The sequence below is a fragment of the Camelus ferus genome, chromosome X (genome assembly GCF_009834535.1).
Source record: "Camelus ferus isolate YT-003-E chromosome X, BCGSAC_Cfer_1.0, whole genome shotgun sequence".
Classification (NCBI taxonomy): domain Eukaryota; kingdom Metazoa; phylum Chordata; class Mammalia; order Artiodactyla; family Camelidae; genus Camelus; species Camelus ferus.
Window position 1 is genome coordinate 33,469,353 of NC_045732.1, and position 23,652 is coordinate 33,493,004.

The window sequence follows — 23,652 nt, forward strand, 5'->3', positions numbered from 1 at the left end:
AAGTTGTCTGCCCTAAGTATGTATCAGTAAATAGATAGTATTTCCCATACATATCATGCAAGAATCAACATAATCCAATGGTAAAACATTTTTGTATTATGAACAGTTAAAGCAGAAAAAGAAGGAAGAAAAAGGAGATTAAAAGGTTGGTAGAGTTCATAATGAAAGAAAGGCAATGAAGTAAGTAAGCTGGTTTGTTTAGGCTGTTCAGGGGACTTGATGTCTTAGCCATCAGTTACTGAGCATTTTTTTCCCTGTGTCACTTGAGTGCTAGATGCTATCAGTGCAGAAAGACCAAGTGATGGCCTTATCCTGCAAGCAGCTTGCACTCTGGGGGAGATAATACGCAAAGAATTGGTGAGCAAACAGTAGAGAGTAATATTTAGCAGCACTATTTACAATAGCCACGACATGCAAGCAACCTAAATGTCCATCAACAGAAGATGAATGGAAGAGAAGATGTGATACGCACGCATGCACGCACGCACGCACGCACGCACGCACACCATGGAATATTACTGAACGATGAAAAGAATGAAATAATGCCATTTGTAACAACATGGATGGACCTAGAGATTACCATACTAAGTGAACTAAGACAGAGAAAGACAAATATTATATGATAGTATTTATATGTGGAATCTAAAAAAAAAAATGATACGGATGAACTTATTTACAAATCAGAAACAGACTCACAGACATAGAAAACAAACTTATGATTACCAAAGGGGAAAGGTAGTGAGGGAGAGGGATAAGTTGAGAATTTGGGATTAACAGATACTACTGTAAATAAAATAGATAAACAGCAAGGACCTACTGTATGTCACAGGGAACTATATTCAGTATCTTGTAAAAACCTATAATGAAGAAGAATGTGGAAAAAGAATATATATATGCATAACTGAATCACTTTGCTGTACACCTGAAACACTGTGAATCAACTATATTTCAATTAAAAAAGAATAGTATTTGATAAATGAGTACTACAGATTTGAGTGCTACTGAAATTCAGAGGACAGAGGTTACGTCCTGCTGGGCAGATAGAAGTGCATGTCTGAGGGGGCAGGGAATTGTAGTAGTATCATTAATAATGGCTTTCAGATTCAAATAAGTCAAAAGGAAGGGACGTCATACTTAGTGAAGGGGAATGGTATGAACAAAGGCTTGGAAGTGAGAAAGTACATAGTATCTGTAGAGAGCTAGCTTGACTTGATTTGTAGGATTCTTGTTGGAGTGGAAAAACAAATAGTTGGGGCCAGAACTCAGCCGAGAATGTCACCCCTGACTTTGGAACTCTGATTCAGGTTTGCATGCAATTGTGTTTATTACTTTTAATTACAAGTCCCAGAAATGTTCATTTTAGTATCGGAAAATCCACTGTAGGACGTACGAAATTAAGTCAAGAGCTGAAAAATTTCTGTTCTTGGTTCAGTGCTACAGTGGGGACAGCATTGGCGTGAGAGTCAGGCCTAGGATGTGCTACAGGTTCTACCAAGTGGCAGCTCTGTAACTAAACCAAGCATTGGTTTCCTCATCTTGAAGCCAAGTGTGATATTTTTTGCCTTATATTACAACAAAAATTCTTTTTTTGTTTTGGCTGATTGATCCCAGGGCTGTCGTGCTTTGGTAAACTAACTTGTCAAGCTTTCCACAATGTGCTTCTGAGGTATAGTAATTCTTAGGGACCCAAGGCTACCCTCAGATAAACTATAGTCCTTCACTCTTAATTATTTAGAATGTTAGGATATTCTGAATTCTCTTGGCCTATGGGTTTGCTTATAAGCGTTTTTGTTTTCAGGGCTGCTGTTCTTTTTTTGGAGAAGGGCCAGCAGAGTGAGTCAGGATTTGTTTATAGAGTGGCCATCAGGATGGTTGTCTGAATCAGCCAGGTGCAGTTGAGTTTCCTTTGGCGTGGGCATTCCACTGAGCCTGGTGTTTTTGGTTGTATCTAGACAGTTTTAGGAAGCCATTCAAGTAGGTCAATTTCTAAATATATTGCACAAATATAGAGTACACTGCTTCTGTGCTTTCTTGCCATTGGCCTACTTAGAACAAAGAAGCTATGGAAATTGCGATGTAAAATACCTTAGAGTATTTACTATCTGTATGTTGAAGATACTGGTCATTACATTTCTTCTTTTGAAAACACTAGGGGTAATTTTTCTCTAATCTCAAAATCATTAGTAATGAGGCTTCTAGGCAGTTGGTTTGTTTTTATCGTAGGGATATCATGGCTCATGTAAGTGGGTTTTTCCTCTTGGCATTGGCTACTAGGAGGTTTATCTCTTCCTTTAACAAAGATACACAACCTTTCAGCAAGTTTTTCATATACAAATCTCAGTCCTCTGTATTCAGGTTGTGTTATCCTGAAACTCTTCTAGATTTTCCCCTTTGTCAGATTTTCCTCAAATGCTTTTTATTTTTAAATATTATTTTGTCTTCTTTTATTAGCTGACTTTATATAAATCATCTTGAATTCTTTCCAGAACTAGGAGGGTATAAGTAAATAAAAATAATTTGGTACTGAAATGTTAAGTTTAATGTACTGAAATAGTGAAAGATAGCATGATAGGTAAAGCAACAAGTGACTGTATGCCTAAAATAACCCCTGCAGTGAATACCTCGAGGTGTGCACAAGTTATATCTTATCCTTTCCTAGCTTCTCAAGTCTGTTTGTTCCACCTTTTATAGGAGAGGAAACAGAGTCCCAGAAATGTCTCCCAGCTCATTAAGTAACAGAACAAAGGACTAGCGCACTGCATATTCCTTTGATCAGGGTCAGTTCTCCCACACCCACCCTATATGATCCAACTCTTCCATTGCCATACCACCTCTATTTTATCGTGGAAAAACGCCAATTTTTGTGGTCTATTTCAGTTAGGTATTAAGAAGCAAGCTGATAAAGTGTGAAGAGCTGATAATTCCCTCTAACTTTCTTAGTAATGTGTGCCTCTTTGCCCCAAAGGATAAGATAGCTGTCTGTAGATATCTAAACCCAGGTTCTTCCATTATCTGTCCCAAGGAAATAATCAGAAATGAGAATAGCAGCAAATCAAAACTACAGTGACGTATTACCTCACACCAGTCAGAATAGCCATCATTCAAAAGTCCACAAATGATAAATACTGGAGAAGCTGTGGAGAAAAGGGAACCCTCCTACGCTGTTGGTGGGAATGTAGTTTGGTGCAGCCACTATGGAAAGCACTATGGAAATTACCTAAAAAACGAAAAATAGACTTACCATATAATCCAGCAATCCCACTCCTGAGCATATATCCCGTGGAAGCTCTAATTCGAAAAAATACAGCACCCCAATGTTCACTGCAGCACTATTTACAATAGCCAAGACATGGAAACAACCAACATGTCCATTGACAGATGACTGGATAAAGAAGCTGTGCTATATTTATACGATGGAATATTACTCAATCATAAAAAAGAATGAAATAATGCCATTTGCAGCAACATGGATGGACCTGGAGATCATCATTGTAAGTGAAATAAGCCAGAAAGAGAAAAACAAATACCATATGATATCACTTATATGTGGAATCTGGAAAAAAAAAAAAAGAAACAAACAAATTTATTTACAAAACAGAAACAGACTCACAGGCATAGAAAGCAAACTTTTGGTTACTGGGGGGGTTAGGGGATGGGAAGGGATAAATTTGGAGTTTGAGATTTCAGATACTAACTGTATGTAAAATAGACAAACAATAAGTTTCTTCTGTACAGCACAGGGAACTATATTCAGTATCTTGTAGTAACCTATAATGAAAATGAAAAAGAATATGAAAAGGAATATATGTACATATGTGTATGACTGAAACAATGCCGTACACCAGAAATTGACACAACATTGTAAACTGACTATACTTCAACTAAAAAAATTTCTTTTATTGAAGTACAGTTAATTACAATGTGTCAATCTCTACTGTACAGCACAATGTCCCAGTCATGCATATACATACATATATTCGTTTTCATATATTTTTTTCATTAAAGGTTATTGCAAGATATTGGACACAGTTCCCTGTGCTATACAAAAGAAACTTTTTAAAAATTACTTTTATATATAGTGGCTAACATTTGTAAATCTCAAACTCCCAAATTTAATCCCCTCCCACCCCCTTTCCCTGGTAACCATAAAATTGTTTACTAAGTCTGTGAGTCTGTTTCTGTTTTGTAGATAAGTTCATAGTGTTTTGTTTTAAGATTCCACATATGAGTGATATCATATGGTATTTTTCTCTTTCTGGCTTACTTCACTTAGAATGACAATCTCTAGGTCCATCCATGTTGCTGCAAATGGCATTTTGTTATTTTATGGCAGAGTAGTATTCCATTGTATAAGTATACCACAGTTTCTTTATTCAGTCAACTATCGATGGACATTTAGGATGGTTCCATGTCTTGACTATTGTATATAGTGCTGCTGTGAGCACTGGGGTGCATGTATCTTTTCAAATTAGAGTTCCTTCTAGATATATACCCAGAAGTGGGATTGCTGGATCCTATGATAGTTCTATTTTTAGTTTTTTGAGGAATCTCCATATGTTTTCCATAATGGTTGCACCAAACTACATTCCCACCAGTAGTTTTTTTGTAAAAAAAAGAAATAACAGTTTATATTTTAAAAATGCACTACTACATTATTTATGACAGCAAAAAATGGAATCAGTTCTTACTGGCTGCATAAATTTTTATTGTATGGATGTAACAGTTTATTTCTGAATTATAGAACATTTAGGAACTGGTTAAATTATGATACATGAATATAATGCAGCCACCAAGAATCATGTTTATGAGGTATTTCATTTCATAAGAAGATTATTACAATGTATGAATAAAAAAAGTTAGACGCAGAGTATCATATGAGCTTAACTTGTTAAAATACAATATTCAATAAATTTTTTATTCAGTAAATTTTGCATATCTAGTATGTGCCAAGTAGAGTGATGAGTATGAGGATATGGCATCAAACAAAATATACATGATCCCTGTCAGCATTAAACAAAATAGGACATCATTATGAAATTAAATCTTCATTTGGGAATTGGTGATTTCTAGTCCAATGTGATTAAGCTCATTTTCTAGTTTATGGCTTCTCCAGGACCTTGGTTTCATTTTCCTTCTGCTTTTTGTCTGGGAATTCATAGCTCTCCAGTTCAATTAGATTGAGTCGTAGAGTTTTAAAACAATGGCAATGGATAATTCAAGCCTAGCATTCTCCACCATCTGTAGATTGTTTTTTTTCCCTGACGCGGTCAGTGTTGCCCAACAACATCAGTGTAATAGCTTCTCCTAGGAATCTATCCTTGTGATTTTGTCTGAGCTGCTTCTGCAGGAGAAAATAACTAGTTTGCAAAAGAAAAGACCATTTTTGCATGGGCCTTTTTTATTTTACCTTACATATGCTTTTATAAAATGTGATTCTTATTGTTGGGTAGCATTACAAACTAAATGTTCTGGAAACAAATTTCCTTTTTAAAAAGTTTGAATGATACTTATGGGAAATGGACCTTTACTCAGAAATAGTTTCTATTGAAGAGGCTATAAATCTTGTTTATTTAAGAAAGTCATCCTGCAAAATAAACCTTCTTTAGAATTGAGGTTAATGTTTTAATTTAATGTTTAACGGTCCGTGTCAGACCATTAAAATTTGGTACTCCCAGTAGCTTTAGTGTAGTGTCCTTGAACATATTCACTACAATGATAGGCTTTGTTAGCTGGTGATGCAAATTATTACATGTCACAGAAAGAACTCTTCCTTCTAAAGCCTCAGAAGTATATCGGATTTGATCTATATGCTATTTGTCATGATTTCTCCATGCCATTTTTTGTCATGTGCATGCCCAATAGGACAGGGGGAATATTAAAAATGTGAGAACTGATTTTTTTGTGCCTGAATTATAAATGTTGAGCTCTTGAAGTTATTTAGTATATCTGACCTCAGTTATTTTAAAAAAAATTGTAATACCTGAAATTCTTATATGACCGCATTTAAAGCACCAGTTTGTTAGATTTAGGGCTAAGATTGTATGCTGTGGTATGCCTAAGATAATAAACCAAAGCCACATTGTTTATTCTTCTACTTTTTCACACACACATGGTGTCCATTATGCATTGATCTTGTCCAGCAGTATTAACTTTCTTTAACTGATTGTTCTGCTATCTGAAGAGTCTTATTAAAATTTAATCAGTAAACTAAAAATAAGCAGCTAATGTCATAGTGCATTCTGGTAACTCATAAAAGAAAAAAATAAAGTAAAGCCTAATGTAGGTTTGTGAGGTTAAAGGAAGGTGAGTATATATTTACTGGCTATTCAAGGGTATATATAAATTATCATTTTCCCTCTCTTGAGAAGTGTGATTTAATGGGACCATGGTTATAGGTGATCTACTTTTCCATTTTCAGAATATTTACTGTTTTCCCTACTAGCACTAAACTTCTCCAAATTATATAGCACTGTATTAAAGCCCATACATGTTCTGTGTTTTCCTCAGAAAAGCTTTTCTGGACAGTGGCTATGGCTAACATGGTTCTTGAGTTGTGTCCTGTGTGTGCTGCGCTTCCCGGCCACCAAAATCAAGCAAATCCTGCCCATGGGCATCATCTTCCTAACGGCCTCTCCCTTTTTGTCTCATTCCTACATTGAAAGTTCGTTCTGCCTTACTGCCTGCCTTGTTTCCCTTTTCAAAACATTTCTAGATTTAGAAGAGGCACCTAACCATATTCCTGCTATTAGTTTTATCTTTTTCTTAATGACTGTTCTTCTGCTCAAAGACACTTATTTTCACAGTACAACAGAGCACCTATTAGTTTAGAAAATTATGGCATTTTGCTGATCTTAGATGTAATATTTGCTTAAATGCACACAAGATTTAAAACAGGCACTTCATATAAGATGTCCAGATGGCCAATTAATGTTCAAGAAAGGTGTTCAACTTCATCACTCACTAGGAAAACACATGAGGTGATACCGCTATCACCCAGCAGAATCGCAAAGACAGAAAAGATGGTACTGAGTCTGCAGGAGTGTAGAGCAGCTGAAAGTCTGCAGTACTGCTGCTAAGACTGTACATTGGTACAATCACACTGGAAAAGTGTTTATTAAGTAATGAGTAGAGCTGGCGGTAGGCATGCCTGTGAACCCAATAATTCCACTTTCAGATAAAGACACAGCAATAGTTATATAGGTTCATAAAAAGACATGTACAAGAATGTTCATAGCACTATGTGTAATAAACCTAAACTTGAGACAACCCAAATGTCTATCAAAAGTAAAATGAATACACTAACGGAGATATATACCTAACATGGAATTAGGGATAACAAATGAACTATAATTACGTGCAACAGTATGGATGAATCTTAGAAACATGGTGTCGAGCGAAAGAAGCTAGATCTGAAAGAGTATACATGGTGATTCCATTTATATGACATTCAGAAGCACTAAAATCTTATCTATGATGTAAGAAATCAGGCTAGTAGCTACTCTTGTTGGGAGATAGTGTTGAGACAGGGAGCACAAGGCGGGACTTCTGGGGTGCTGGTAATGTTCTGTCCGGTGCCCTCATCTGGGTCCTGATTACACTGGTGTGCTTTCTGTATAGAAAGTCAACAAGATTTGTGCACTTTTCTGTATGTATGCCACATTTTAACAATATTTATCTACTGTTTCATAGCAAATTACTTCAAAAGGTAGCAGTTTAAAATAGTAAAGTTATTATTTCACATAGTTTGTGAGAATCAAAATCCAGGAGTGGCTGAACTGGGTGGTTTTGTTCAGGGTTGCTCACAAGGTTGTTTTCAAGAGGTCAGCTGGCGTGTACACCAGAAGTTCACATAATGTTGTAAACTGACTATACTTCAACTAAAAAAAATTTTTTTTATATATATATAAAAGAAAAGATACCAGCTGGGGCCTGCAGTCATATGAAGGCTTGAATGGGGCTGGAGGATCTGCTTCAAGGTGGCTCAGTCACCTACCTGTTGACAGAGGCCTCAGTGAAAGCTACTTGCATTACTACAGGCTAAAAAAAAAAGAAAAATCCCACAGATAACATTCATTTATTTGCTCACTTGTTGATTTATATATACATATGTGTATAATGTTTTTACATATGTGTTTGTGTATTTAACAAATTATATCATGAATACTGTCATAATTTTTTCTCCACTCCATACATTATTGGCTCATCTATAGATCTGTTTCATCCTTTTTGCATATAATTTTATTGGGGTATAATCAACATAACAGTTGACATACATGCATGTATTTAAAGTGTACAACTGGATAAATTATGTGTGTGTGTGCACCCATGAAATTGTCATCACAATCAAGATGAGTAACTTCTCCAAAAAGTGTCTTCCTATCTCTTTATCATAATCCCTCCTCTCTTCCTTCTTAATGGCCAAAAAACTTTATTTACACATGAAAAGTGTCTTTAAAATCCACACTTACACGCTCACAGGTAGCTCAATCTAATGTTTTATTTAAATTATAGAACTCTCACCCCATTTGGAGGAAGAAATCTCCCTCTTCCCAGTCAAGAACACGTAAGTCAGATTCCCTAGGGTAGAATTTTAGCTCTGCCACTTTACAAACTCTATGACTTTGGGCAAATTGCTTAACTAATCTGCATCAGATTCCTTATCTGTACTTTTAGTGTTAATGCTAGTACTATTTTTTACTCATGATATTACAGAGATTAAAGAAATTATATGCATAAGGGATCTGATAACAAAGTTGTCTGCTATTATGATTCTCTTCGGGTTGCTATGCTAAAAGCCTAAGTTCTCAGTTTCTCCTGGTGATAATAAAGCTATGCGTTGATTTGGTCCTGCATTCAAATATCCTACCAGCACCTCTTCCTTTCACTCCTACTTCACCTCCCTCTGAGCTGCTTGCTAAAGATGAGGAGAGGTATGTATTTAATGCCAAGCTCTTTTAATATTTAGGTACTATCTTAGGGCCATTTCATATGCTGAGAATACCCAAAATAATGCTTTTTAAAAATGCCCAGACCTTATGAGTCAAGATGTCAGAATGCCACTTGGATTTCTATATTAAAACTTGTTAGTGATCACTTTGATGATAGTGTATAATAGCTATTCCTTGAATACATACCAAGTGTATATCCTATGAAAGATAAAAAAAATTAAATATTTTTTGTCCTTGGGAAGCTTACTATCAACTTGAAGAAATATGATTAGATTTTGAAGTAGTGGGTATGGAAAGACTGGCATCAGGTATTAAAGATGCAACAAAGAGCAGGTAGGTTTCATGACTGGTTATGTTAGACAGAGCTAAGGATACTGCCGCTGTTGTAAACCCATGTTTGGGAGTGTGTTTTACTGCTTGCCCTAAACTGGAAACAACCCAAACATCCATCAGTGGTAGAATAAGTATATAAACAGGAATATATATCTAATAGAGTCAATAGTGAGAATGAATGTATTGCAACCACACGCAACAGGATAGATGTTCACAAACATGAAGTTGAGTGGAAGAAGCTAGCTTCAAAAAATACACTATGATTCCATTTATGTGAAGATCTAAAAACTTGTAAAACTTATCTGTGGTATAAGAAATCAGGCTAGTGGTTACTAGTGCCTAATCCCTCCTCACTTTCCTCATGTTGCTAATTCCAAGTACGGGGCTTACCCTCATCACCGTAACCACCATAACCACCACAACCACCATCCCCGCCACGAGTGACCAGGGTTCTGTTCTTCAGGGTTTACGGTCCAGAGAAGTTGCAAAAAGGGCTGTCTACATGGAAAACTGGATGGGGACTAAGTAAAACCTCAGGCATAGATAGGCATCCTTCTAGCAGGGAGGTCATCAGCATGAGGATGACTCCCATCCAAGAGAAGCCTTCATCACACACCATCGGGAAAGATTCTGTCCCTAGGCTTGCACTTGTGGTCTTTTGATGCTAAAACCACTCCCAACGGACTCCTGGGCATTCAAGCAATGCCTCTCACTAAAAATGGCCCATCATTATTCATCGGTTTGGTCCCTTCACATCTGGCCCTTCTGCCCTAGGCCTCAGTGGCTTCTCTCCAACCTTTAACCCAGGGAAACCTTTATAGCCTGGAACAGGGGAATGAGTGGGTGAGACTGAAGGGGAACCATGCTCTCATTACAGTCTTCAGTCATATTTCCCTGTGAAAGACCTGTTGTTTCTCCCAAGTACCTTGGAAGACAAGGTTCTGACCCAGGCTTATCTTTCATTTGAAGCAGTGAGTACAAGATGGCTTAGCTACTTCTGGGAGAGGTGGTAGGTAAGGAGTAAAGAAAGAAGGGGGAAAAAATGAACTCTGGGGAGAAATAAAACTTTAAATATCTTAAAATGTCATCCCATAACACTTGGGTTGAATGACATAATGAAGGTATCAACAATATAGTTATGAAATTCGGAAGGGAAGCTACTTTATATATATGATGGAGAAAGTATTTGGTTTTAGATCCGTGATGCTTCAGGTGGTGGCATGATGTCTAGGTTTCGATTTCTCTGAAGCATTTGGAATTACGGAAGTTAGGGGAAAGGTCAAGGCTGGGTATATAGCTTCGTGTTTTATTGGGATGGAAGTGATAATTGAAACATTACTGTGGATGCAATAAACGATTTCTGTTAGGAAATAACCATTGACTTCATCAAGTGATTTATAGGGCATCTAGATTATTTGATGTATTTTCTGATGACTTTTTTTTATTCACTGAGATACTTCTATAGTTTTAGCATGATTTATTTAGTTACACCATTATCTTATAATATTTTATTGTGTAGTTGAAATATAAGTGCCACTATCATATAAAATTATTATCTGTAACTTAAAAGTTATTCGAGAATTTTCAAACTGTTATTGATAGTAGTATATCTTTATGTTTCAATAATATTTATCCTGGACTGACTGACTTTACTTTTGACTTGTTGATTTATGGAAGTAAGACATTTCATGGTATACTCCAGGGATTGGCAAATAATCACTTGCTGCCTGTTTTTGTATGACCCATGAACTGAGATTGATTTTTACATTTTTAAATGGTTGAAAAATTTTAAAAGGAAATCTATGACACCTGAAAATTACAGAATTCCAATCTCAAAAATTTTATTAGAACACAGCCGCACAAAAATTGATTTCTATGGCTGTTGGGTTTTTGTGTGTATGTGTGTGTGTTTGTATAAATATAAATGAAGTATAGTCAGTTTACAATGTTGTGTCAATTTCTGATGTACAGCATGATGTTTCAGACATGCATATACTTGTTTTCATATTCTTTTTCACCATAAGTTACTACAAAATACTGAATATAGTTACCTGTGCTATACAGTATAAACTTGTTGTTTATCTATTAAATATATATTAGTTAGTATCTGCAAATCTTGAACTCCCAATTTATCCCTTCCCACCCCCTTCCCCTCCTGGTAACTGTAAGTTTGTTGTCTATGTCTGTGAGTCTTTCTGTTTTGTAAATAAGTTTCTTTTTTTTTTTTCTTTAGATTCCACATATAAGTGATACCATATGATATTCTTCTTTCTCTTTCTGGCTTACTTCACTTAGAATGACGATCTCCAGGTCTATCCATGTTGCTGCAAATGGCGTTATTTTTATTCTTTTTTGTGGCTGAGTAGTATTGCATTGTATAAATATACCACAACTTCTTTATCCAGTCATCTGTTGATGGACATTTAGGTTGTTTCCATGTCTTGGCTATTGTAAATAGTGCTGCTGTGAACACTGGAGGACATGTATTGTTTTGAATTAAGATTTCCTCTGGATAAGTGTCTGTGACTGCTTTTGTTCTACAACAGCGAAGTCGAATTTAGTTGCAACAGAGACCATATGGCCCACAAAGCTTAAAATATTTACTCTCTAGCCCTATACAGGAAAAGTTTGCTGACCCCTGGTATACACCAGCAGCTGTGTCATTGATAAACTACTAAAAGACCAATATCCAAAAAAAAAAAAAAAAAAAAGTGGTTGTTTACAGTCATTAAACAACAATCCCTGCCCTCCTTTTCTGCCTTATTTATCCTTTGTATGCACCACTATCTATCACGATTTAGCATGCTGTACATTTTGCTTGTTGAAATAAATGAGCACAGATTCCCATCTAGGTTGTAACTTTCACGAGGGCAAGCATTATTGTCTTTATTTACTGCGGTTTCCCCGGAACTTAGACATGTAGTAGAAACACAATGTGTATTTGAGTAGTCACACAATATATATTTATTGAATTGAAAAGATGATTGTGCCAAATCTTCTATATATTACTATACCCAAATCTGAGGATAACTGGAGAACAGACCAAAACAAAGTATCCTTTCTTCATTTGTATAACCTGCCTCACTTTGCTCTCTAGATTCTGAAAGGTAAGTATCCAGGGAATTCAGCAGTATCTGATGGCACTTTTGATGTTGCTGTCTTGTGTATATCACTGGGAGGAATTGCATTTATAAGTATTTATATATTATATATATTAATTTTATAATTATTTGGCAATTATCATGCTATGATTTTATAATTTATTAACTTTATAATAATTATTATATTTTTACTTAATATTTATGTTACCAAATAAATTTCTCAAGGCTTTGTCAGTTGTTATATTTACACATTGAAGTTAACGGCCTAGCGAAGTGACTGGAACAGAATTAAATACCCAAAGTTTAGAGGAATTGAAGAATTAAGCTCTTTTGGTTGTTTCATGTATGCAGAGGTATTTAGCAGTTTTCCACTGTGTTTAAAATAAAATCCAAACTCGTTTTAAACCAGTAAAGCATTGTATAATTTGACCATTTGTCTGTCTCCAGCCTCTTTTGCTTGCCATGCTAAAGCCATATTGAATTTCTTTAAATTTCTCTAATAACTTAAGTTCCTCTATGTATTTTTTTAATTGACTCCCTGATAGACTGTAAGCTCTTTTAGGGCAGGGATCAAATTTATCTTATTCAGCATCAAGTCCCCAGTAATTGGCAGAATTACTGACATTTAGTAAGTAGTAAGTAAATACTTCTTGAATGACTGTATCTGTGATTTAAAGAGCGCTGGACTTGGTGTCAGAAACCTGAGGTTAAATCCTGTGGAATGTGTTCTCAATCTTGATTTGGATATCTAGTAGACAGGTGTTTGTGAAGTCGTTGAGCTGAACAGTTATAATGTGAGTACTTTTGAGGCAGATGTGTTGATGAGAAAAACAGCAATCCTGAGATGCCCTTACTTATGTAAACGTGAGTGAGTCAGTTTCTTTGGAATTTAGTTGTATCGGTTATCAAAAGGTATTGTCCCTACCACATAAGGTTGTTGTGAGCACTGATGAGGTGATGTATAGTGAAATTGCCTTACTGTTGTAGATATACAACACACAGCAGCCGAATCTTTATTATTTGAAGGATATGGAAGTGGGGAAGATGCAGAGGGGAAGGGAAGCTCTCAGAAGCCTGTAAACCCATCTGTTACAGAAGGGCTCTTAGGCAGCTAAAAAGAGCTGGGGCTTTAAGAGACACCATGAAGACAGAATGAACTTCATCTCATCTCTAGAGTATGCCACAGAGCCCTTAGGCCCTCTTATTCTTAAAAATTAGAAGGCCCTTGAGGCTTGGGGAAGGCAGGAGAATAGGACTGGCAAAGCCTTTAATTAGGGGTGGCCAGAAAATAATGAAACGGTGTATCAGTGTTCTGCACAGTAGAGGACAGTGAAGTGATTGACCAACCTAATCAGCCATGAGAGAGCCATGTGGCTAAAAAATAGAGCCATCATTGAAGTGCTTCTCTACAAATTAAAATGTAGCCTGCAGTGTTTCAGAACTAATAAGGAGCTAGATGTAATTGAATCTCAGAGGATTACTGGAAGAGCAGTCACTACCAGGATTAGGAGTTTCCAGGCTGTGGTTGTCACTGGGAGGCTGGGGAGAGAGACGCAAGCGCATGTAAGGACATCAAAAATGGCAAAGGGAGCTCTTACAGAACTGAGGGTGCACACTCCAGACTTAAATAGGGCATGCAGCTGAAGCTAAAACTTTAAAATCAAATTTAAAAAATTCAGTTCATAAAATATATATTATTCTACCCTCTGTCTGAAGTAGTAATATTTACACTGAGTGTATTGAACCAGATTGACCACCAGAACTACATTGAACCAAAACATTTGGAGAGAAGAAAATCTTTGTTGTCATCCTCACAGGTCCTTCTCACTGTTTATTGTTATCAAGAACTATTCTAACTGTTCTCATTTAATCTTCCCTCAAAGCCTGTGAAATTAAGGCTGCCAATAATAACTCCATTATGGATGGACAAACTGAGGCTTAAAGAGGTTGAATAACTTGGCCAAAGTCAGGCAGCTAGTAATTGGCAAGGCAGACCTCACCCCCGGGTACATGTGCTGGCAAAGCCCTCGCTCTGACCTAGTGGTGGAATTCTTGTCGGGATGTATGTAACCTGTCGTTATTTAAGAGACCAGTTCTGGGAATTTGCTCAGTATCAGCATGCCTTCCATAGATAAGAAATCCACACCACAGAGAAGACATCCTAAAAACTGCACATTGATGAATCATACTTGAATATCCTGGAAGAGAGTAGCATCTACCACATTGTTTACTGGATTGTAAGCTCCAAAAAAAAAAAGCAGAGAATACATCTCTCTTATTTGTCACTGTTTCTCAAGGCAGGGTTCTCAGCCTTGGCACTGTTGACATTTTGGCCCAGGTAATTCTTTGTTGTGGGGGACTGTTCTGTGAATTGTAGGATGTTTAGCAGTATCTCTGGCCTCAACCCACTTGACATTAGTAGCACCCCTCCCCAGTTGTGATGAGCAAAAATATCTCTGGACATTGCCAAATATCTCTTGGGGAGAAAATTGCCCCCAATTGAGAACAACTGCCCTCTTAAAGAATAGAACAGTGCCTGGCAGGTACAAGACAGCCGGTGTTTTTTAATTAACTGAAGACAGAAATGAACAGTGTTTGACAAAGTACAGTGCTTGTGGTATGCACAGTAACTAGAGGAAACCTTGAAAAAGTTCTAGAACTTTAATAGTAATGCATTTTTATATGCACTAGAAAAATAACATCTCAAACCTGTGATTTTACATAGGACAAGGTTAAGGGGATACTGAAGTTTAAAAAATGACTTAATTGAAGGAAACATTAAGTCACTGTAGACAGTAAATGCGTTTAGCAAAAATCAAAAAATTGATGAAGGTGGTATATAAATGACTGAAGTTTGATGCATCTGTCTGTACTAAGGGAAACTTAGGCAAACAGTATGTCCTGAACATACTTGCTATGAGAGCTTCCTCAAAGTCTGGCCACTAGGGCCCCCACTGGGAATGATCTGGTGTCATGTACAAAGTAGATGCAGATGTAGAAGACAAATTACTTACTCTCTGAAAACTGGACAGTCTGGTAGATACGTAAGGTATGCAGATCTGTATGAGGTAGCACCTAAGTTCCATATTGTATGAGAGTTCCAAGGAAAAAGAGATGACTTCCTATTCAAGTGATAAGGAAAGGCTTCACTACTGATGGTGAGGGATGAACGGAATCTTTGTAGGTATGGATAATACAGTGGAAAATGAGCAGAGGCATAGAGCGGAAACAGTTTAAAGCATATTTCAGGGATGAGTAGAGGCCGGTTTGGCTGGAGTGTAGTGTCATGTTAAGGAAGGTGGAACCTGCTTGTCAAGAATGTTTAATGCCAGGCTGGGTAAATCCATGGAACAGTGATTTTTATTTAGATTTCCTAATGTCTGGTTAAAAGCTGCTTTGTTGTTGTTTTTAAGTGTGTTGTCATTACTTTAAAAGTAATGTTTAGTTTGGGATGGGGTTCTAAGACTCAAGATTGATGAATACCACTGCTTAGAGAGGTATATAGACTTAAAATGCACGCGCGCGCGCACACACACACACACACACACCCCACCTCCATCCCCCTCCCCTCCTCCACTGAAGAAGAGAATAAAGCAGTAAAGGATCAGAGTAGAAAATGCAAGCTGAACCCTGGCAAAAACCTGAGACTGAGGCAGTTTAGGTTTTGAGAGTGATCTTGGCAGTAGGCCTTGAACTACATCTCTGTAAGGAAATTGTCTTCTTAAAATCAAGGTTCAGATCTTTGGAAGTTTACTACTGGAGCACTAGGTGAGTCAGCTTCCAGGTCATATTGATCTTTGCCTCCTTGGTTTCATCTTCCCCTGAAAGAGAGCTGCCTCTGAAGTCTGTTCTTTCCATGTTGACCTCTGGAGGGGCAAGTCATCATTGAAAATCCTGGCCAACGCCTGACAGCCCTTTGCTTTGTGGTTCCCCTAATACAATTTCTTACTATTTTTACTGAAGTGAGAAAGGTTTTGTAATTCTTTGTATAATGCTTACTTCATTTATCTGACTTGGAGGGGTGACAGTGAAAAAATTGAGATGGTACCTGGGAAGGGTATAGGGCCTTCCCATGAGTATGAGAGTTCCAGCTCTTTCCTAAAGCCTTCCCAGAATGGCTTCATCTGAAGGGCCAGGGCTCACTAGTTTTCCAACTGCTTTCTGATGGGGTATTTCTAGGCCGCCTCAAGGAGAAATCCCAGTGGGTGGGAGTACAGGCCTCCACCTCAGTTCATCGTGAAGAGTTCAGCCCTAACCCATTTGATATCCTAGTGTTGTGCATAAGATTTTTTGAGAGTGGTAAAAGGTGGGGTGATTAGAAATTGTTAGATGATTTCTCAAGTTCCTTTTGGCTCTAAAATCCTCTGAGAATTGAGCCCCCTTGACTTCTCTCTTGGTTCACTTTATGTTAACTTTGTTCCATGCAATTAATACCTTGTTAGTAAATAATGAAATTCCGGAGCTGCAAGAGGCTTTAGCAGTTATCTTGTCCAGTTTCCCAAAATGAGCTCCAAAGAATAGAACTGCTAAGAAATACTGATTGCCCACAGAAAAGGATTATGTAGCCAAATACATTGAGAGACTGTAGTTTTATCACATTTCTTGTTAGCATTTTTAATGCTCTGAAAAATCTTATAATAAAGAAACCTATTTAACCTAAAGACAACATTTCTTACATTTATTTGATCAGAGCCCTATTTTTGAATAATGCACCTTTTAACATCCTGTGGACATCAATTTGGGAAACACTCATCTAGTTCAGCCCCCTCCTTCTGTAAGGAGTATGAGATAGAAAATGATTTTCCAGTGTCACATAACTAATTATCAGGTCTCAGTCTCATGTTTATTCCCTGACTGTCTCTGTTTCGTATATAGTTAACTTTTTTGTTTCCCAGCTTTATTGATACATAATTGATACATGATATTGTATAAATGTAAGATGTACCAATGTGATGATTTGATACACGGATATAGTGTGAAATGATTTCCACAGTAAGGTTAGCTAATAGATCCCTTGCCTCACCTCATGTAGTTATAATGTTTTGTGCAGTGTGTTGAGAACTTTTAAGACCTACTTAACATCTTTCAAATATACAAGAATTGTTTCCAACTATAGTCATCAGGTTGTATATTCCATCCCTAGAGCTTATTCATTTTTAAATTTGAAAGGTTTTACTTTTTGACTATCTTCTCCCATTACCACCACCACTTCCTGCCCCCAACCCCAGCAACTGCCAGTCTGCTTTCTATTTTTATGATTTTGGGGTTTTTTTAGATTCCACATATAAATGAGATTATACAGTATTTGTCTTTCAATGTCTGACTTATTTAGCTTAGCATAATGCTCTCAGAATTCATCCATGTTGTCACAAGTTGCAGAATTTCCTTTTCTTATAGCTGAATAATATTCCGTGTGTGTGTGTATAATTTTTTTCTTTATCCATTCATCTGTTGGTGGACATGTAGTTGTTTCCATGTCTTGATTACTGTAAAAGATGCTGCAGTGAACATGGTGGTACAGAAGTCTCTTCCAGATAGTGGTTTCATTTCCTTCAGATATGTACCCTGAAGTGGAATTACTGGATCACATGGTATTTCTATTTTTTTTAATAAGGAACTTCCATACTGTTCTCTACAGTGGCTGTACCAGGTTACATTCCCATCAGCAGTGTAAAAGGGTTTCCCTTTCTCCATTTTCTCACTGGCATTTGTTATCTCTTGTCTTTTTGGTAATAGACATATTAACAGTTGTGAGGTGATGTATCATTGTGGGTTTGATTTGCATTTCTCCCATGGTTAGTGATGTTGAGCACCTTTTCATGTAGCTCTTCACCATTTGTATATCTTCTTTTGAAAAATGTCTACTTAGATCCATTGCCCATTTTTAAATTTGGTTATTTGTTTCTTGCCTTTGAGTTGTATGAGTTCATTGTGTATTTCAGATGTTAACCCCTTATCGGATATGTGATTTGCAGATATACTTTCCTATTCCTTTAGCTGCCTTTTCATTTTGTTGATCATTTCTTTTGCTGTGCAGAAGCTTTTTAGTTTGTTGTAGTCTCATTTGTGCCTTTTTGCCTATGTTTCTGGTGTGATATCCAAAAATCATTGCCAAGGCCAGTTTCAAGGAGCTATTTCCCTTTGTTTTCTTCTAAAAGTTTTTGTTTTCTTCTGGATTTTCTTCTAGGACCTTGTTGTCCTCTCGGTTTAAGTCTCATATAAGTCTTTAATTCACTTTGAGTTAATTTTTGTTGATGATATAAGGTAGGGGTCCAGTTTCAGGTTTTTGTCTGTGAATATCTAGTTTTCCCAGAATCGTTTATTTAGCTATTGTTTATTGAAGTATAGCTGATTTACAGTGTTGTGTTAATTTCTGGTTTACAGCAGAGTGATTCTGTCATATATACACATACACACACACACACACACATATATGTTCTTTTCCATTACGGTTTATTATAGGATATTGAATATAGTTCCCTATGCTGTATGCTAGAACCTTGTTTATCTATTTTATATGTAGTAATCTGTATCTGCTAATCCCAAATTCCTAATTTATCCCTCCCCATCTCCTTTCCCCTTTGGTAACCCTTAGTTTGTTTTCTATGTCTATGAGTCTCTTTCTGTTTTGTAAATAAGTTCATTTGTATCATATTTTAGATTCCACATATATATGATATCATATAGTATTTGTCTTCCTCTTTCTGACTTAACTTAGTATGATAATCTCTAGGTCCATCCATGTGGCTGCAAATGGCATTATTCATCTTTTCTATTGTTTTCTTGTACCTTATCTCATTTATTCCTGCTCTCATACTTAGTTATTTCCTTTTTCTATTAACTTTGGGCTTGTTTTGTTCTTCTTTCACTAGTTCCTTGAGGTGTAAAGTTAGGTTGTTCTTTGATACCTTTTTTTCTTTAAGAAGTTTATCACTATAAATTTCCTCTTAGAACCACATTTGTTGCATCTCATTGCTTTTCTTACGTTGTGTTTCCATTTTTGTATGTCTCAAGATTTTTTTTTAACCTTTTGATTTCTTCTTTGGCCCATCGGTTGGTCAGGAGTGTGTTTAATTTTCATGTACTAAAATTTTTCTGGCTTTCCCCTTGTTATTGATTTCTAGCTTCATACCATTGTGGTTATAAAAGCTACTTGATTTTCTATTTCTATTGAATTTGTTGAGACTTGTTTTGTGGCCTACCATATAATTAGTCCTAGAAAAGATTTCTATGTGTGCTTGAGAAGAATGTGTATTCTGCTGCTGTTAGATGGAACATTCTATTTATGTCTGTTTGGCCTATAGTGTTATTTAAACCTACTGTTTCCTGATTGATTCTCTGAATGTTCTATCCATTGCTGAGAGTGGGATGTTAGAGACAACAGATGTTATTGTATTGCTGTTTATTTCTCACTTTGTGTTAGTATTTGCTTTATGTATTTAAGTGCTCCAATGTTAGATGTGTAAACATTTACAGTTGTTATATCTTCTTGATGAATTGACCCCTTTTTCATTATATAATGACCTTCCTTTCCTCTCGTGATTATATTTAGCTTAAGGTCTACTTTGTCTGATGTAAGTATAGCTATCCCTGCTTTATTTTGGTTACAATTTGCTTGAAATATCTTTTTCCATCCCTTCATTCTATATGTGTCCTTAAAGCTAAAGTGAGTCGCTTGTAGGCAGCATATCATTGGGATCTTGTTTTTTATTCATACACCCATTCTGTCTTTTGATTGGAGTATTTAATACACTTAAATAATAATTATTAGTAGATATTGCCATTTTGTTCTATTAAATTCTTCAGTCATTGCATTCTTCACCTCTTAGATTTCTGGGGTTTTTTTCAATGGTTTCTTTTTCTTTCTTTCTTTTTCTTTTTTGAACTTCTCATTTTTGTTTATGCACGGTTTTCTTAATTTTGTCTGGTCTGTGTGTTCTTGTAGTTCGTTGAAGTTCTTTAACAGGATTATTCTGAGTTCTTTTTCAGACAGTTGATAGACTTCCATTTCGTAAGGGTCAGTTGTTGGAGCTTTATCGGTTTCTTTTGGTGGTGTCATGTTTACCTATTTCTTCGTAATGCCTGATTCCTTGCATTGTTATCTGTTCATTTATTTAAACAGTCTCCTCTTCCAGACTTTATAGGTCTACTTCAATAAGGAAAGACCTTCACCAGTCATTACTGCTTAGGACTACTGGAGAGGTCAGTTGATAGCCTCAGTAGTCAGGCAAGGCTTGCTATTGTGGTCTCTAGTTGGATAAGGCCATTACCTGTGTTCTGTGTTCTGAGGTTGATGGGGGATGCCACTGGCTGGGCTCTGCAGTTGGTTAGGCCTATAGTCTGGGTTCCATGTTCAAACAGGACCACTGGATGACTATCTCTCTGTTTAGGTGGGGCTACTGGTTGTGCTCAGCAGTCAAGTGGGACCACTAGCTGGGCTCTGCAATCACCTCCAGTTGGGTGAAGTCCCAGGCTGTGTTCCCTGGTAGGGTGGTGCCACTGGTTGGGTCCCATGATTGAGCGGGGCTATAGGTTGGGTTCTGCAGTCATCCCTTGCTGTGTGGAATCTCAGACTGTGTCCCAAAGCCAGGTGGTACCACTGGCTGTGTTTTGTGTTGCGGCAGGGCCCCAGGCAGGGCATAATGGTTTGACGTGGCTTCAGGCTGTCCTCTGTGATTAGGTGGGGCCGCAGACGGTGCCCTTCTGAAGTTGAACACGGCTATGTGCTGGTGTTCCTGATCAGTAGTCTGTGAACTGCTGGTAGGCTTGGTCGCTGGCTGGGCTTCCTTGTTCAGTGTGCTCTTTTGTCCGACAGGGTTACTGGCTGGGCTTCCTGCCTGGGCAAGGCCACAGGCTGTGCTCAGCAGTTGGGCAGGGCCATAGGCTGGGCTCCTCTGCTTATCAGGGTTGTTGACTGGGCTCCATGGCTGAGTAGGATTGTAGGCTGGGCTCTGCGTCTCTCACAGTATCATAGGCTGGGCTCCCATGTTGCCCAGGGTCACTGTTTCAGCTGTCTGGTTTTGCAGAGCCAGAATCTACACTCAGTAGTGGGTCAGGCCTGCTAGGTTGTCTCCTTAACCAAGACGGGCTGTAAGAGGGTCCTATGGCTGCTCTAGTTCCCTGGCCAGGACTCCTTGAAGGCAGGACTGGAGGCTATGCTCAGCGTTTGGGCGGGGCTGAGAACTTGCTTTCCTGGGCTGGGTTGTAGAATAGGCTGCGCTGCTAGGGTGGCCCATTGATTGGGGATCCAGATCAAGTAGAACTGCCAACTAAGCTCCCTAGCCAGAAGGGGCCACTTGCTCAGTTCTGCAGATGACCAGAGCTGCGGGCTGCGATCTTTGCTCAGGCGCTGCTGCGAGCAGGAATGCCATCTGCCAAGACCTCAACACTGTTTGCTGTGAGCCCCGACCCCTTCTCCACCTCTACCTGATCCCCAGTGTCAAGTTCAGCAAATTCCTCCAGTGATCTTTATGAGGCAAGACCTGAGTGATCCTCCTGAGAAGTTTCCCCTATGCCGGGGGGAGTTGGGTGTCCACCTTGGTCTCTCTTTTCCCACTATAGAAACCACATCCCTCTCCTACCCCTAGGGAGGAGGACCATATGGTGAGAGTGTATCCCATCCTCTTACCCTCCTAATGTGGTCCTGCTCAGTCTCTGTTGCCCAGTAGGGTGCTTCAGCATTACCCCCAGGTTCTGGGATTTTCACAGTGGAGTCTTTTCTATAGATAGTTGCTAGTTGGTCTTCTTATGAGGGGGACTGAAGTTGGGAATGATCTATGTGATCATCTTGAAGACATCACTCTCCCCTATATGTCTGGCTTCAAGTAGATTATATATTCCTTAACGGAGTGATAAATTATGTCTTATAATTTTGCCTCTCTGGTGCTGAGCTCCATATGGGAATGTGGCAGGTGAACAATAAATTCGTGGTAGTTCTATGACTAAACTCTATTAGAAAATGAAGCATTATGGTATAAATTAGCTTCTGTGTGTATATTTTCATAAAGAAACAGAATTGCTGCTCTTCCATGCACACCTGCATTTGTGGTATGTGGTTTTTTTTCCTCCAAGTTTCTGTTGTCAGTAGTTCATAGTTATTGATTCACACTGTTTATTGGTAATAACTCTGTGGGCTGCTTTGCTGCAGGGATAATTTGATGTTTGACACCATTCAGGAAAATGTTACACCATAAAGGGCATTGGATTTATCACAGAGTGACATTGAAGAGAAACCAGGATAGGCAAACTAATAACATGCTAGCCTCATTATTAAAACAAGGCCTGTTGGCATTTTTGTCCATCATTTTTTGTTGATATTACTGCCTTCCTAAGAGATAACCCTGTAACCAATTTGATGGCTTTTATTTGGCAATTGCAGAAACTAATGCCAGATAAAGAAGGTCATACTAAGTTGATACAGAGCCCATGCTTCCAGAATACTGTGTTTCTGTCCTCTGAGGTTAGATGTCTGTTTCTGATGGAGAAAACATTTCTGTAAGGGGGCAAGATTGGAATGCACTGAAATGAAATGCTCATGTTGACCACATCAGCTTTAATAGAACGTGAATCTGACTGTGTGTATGTGCTGTATTTTGTACAGGGAATCATCATCCAGGGACCTACCGGAGACCACAAGAAAACATGGGGAGAAGTAAGTTTCCCTTCACTTTTAAATAATTGAGATGCTCTCCACATTAATCCACTGTATCCAGGAAATTAGATTCGCAACTCAAAGTTGTTTTTTTGTTTTGTTTTGTTTTTGTGGACACCTAAATTGCTTTTCTGGTTAGTGTTAGAAAGGTTTTGTCTGAAGCAGGGCTGTGCAGAGAAAGAGCATCAGATCACATGTTGCTCTCTGGAAAGAGTCTCCCCCCAACCCTCCTCTTTTCTGGACATCTCTCAGTACAGGGAGAGAAGGCTCAAACTTGATACTGTATAGACCTGCCCTAATCACAGCTTTTTTACAACTCTTAACAAAGTTACCCATATGCTGCTAATGGTTTCTAAGCCTTTGTCGATGGTAACATAAACAAAAATATGACTGTACTATGTAACCAATGATAGTAGTAAAAAATTAATCTGTAAGGTTGACTTATAAATGGTTTTGGTTTCACCTAAAATGTTAAAGCCTGGCATTAAGAACCATTAGATGAATTCTGTCTGTTTATTTTTCCTTTCTCATAAGGCTATTATATGGGCAGTGAGAAATAGACAAATTTAAGGTCATTTCTTTCTTAAGTTGTTAATAAACAGCCACTGCAATGACTTCA

The 23,652-nt window shown here is 37.7% G+C and overlaps 1 protein-coding gene across 3 annotated transcripts in view; it reads left to right on the top strand.

The window, feature by feature from the left end:
* PRRG1 (proline rich and Gla domain 1) overlaps positions 1 to 23,652 on the top strand; it is an 80,251-nt gene that overhangs the window by 1,862 nt on the left and 54,737 nt on the right. For all 3 annotated transcript variants that reach the window (XM_032476138.1, XM_032476140.1, XM_032476139.1), the window contains exon 2: positions 22,983 to 23,033. In XM_032476138.1, the coding sequence (XP_032332029.1) occupies positions 23,024 to 23,033 (10 nt within the window). In that variant the 5' untranslated portion in view covers positions 22,983 to 23,023. The remainder of the gene's footprint in view (positions 1 to 22,982; positions 23,034 to 23,652) is intronic.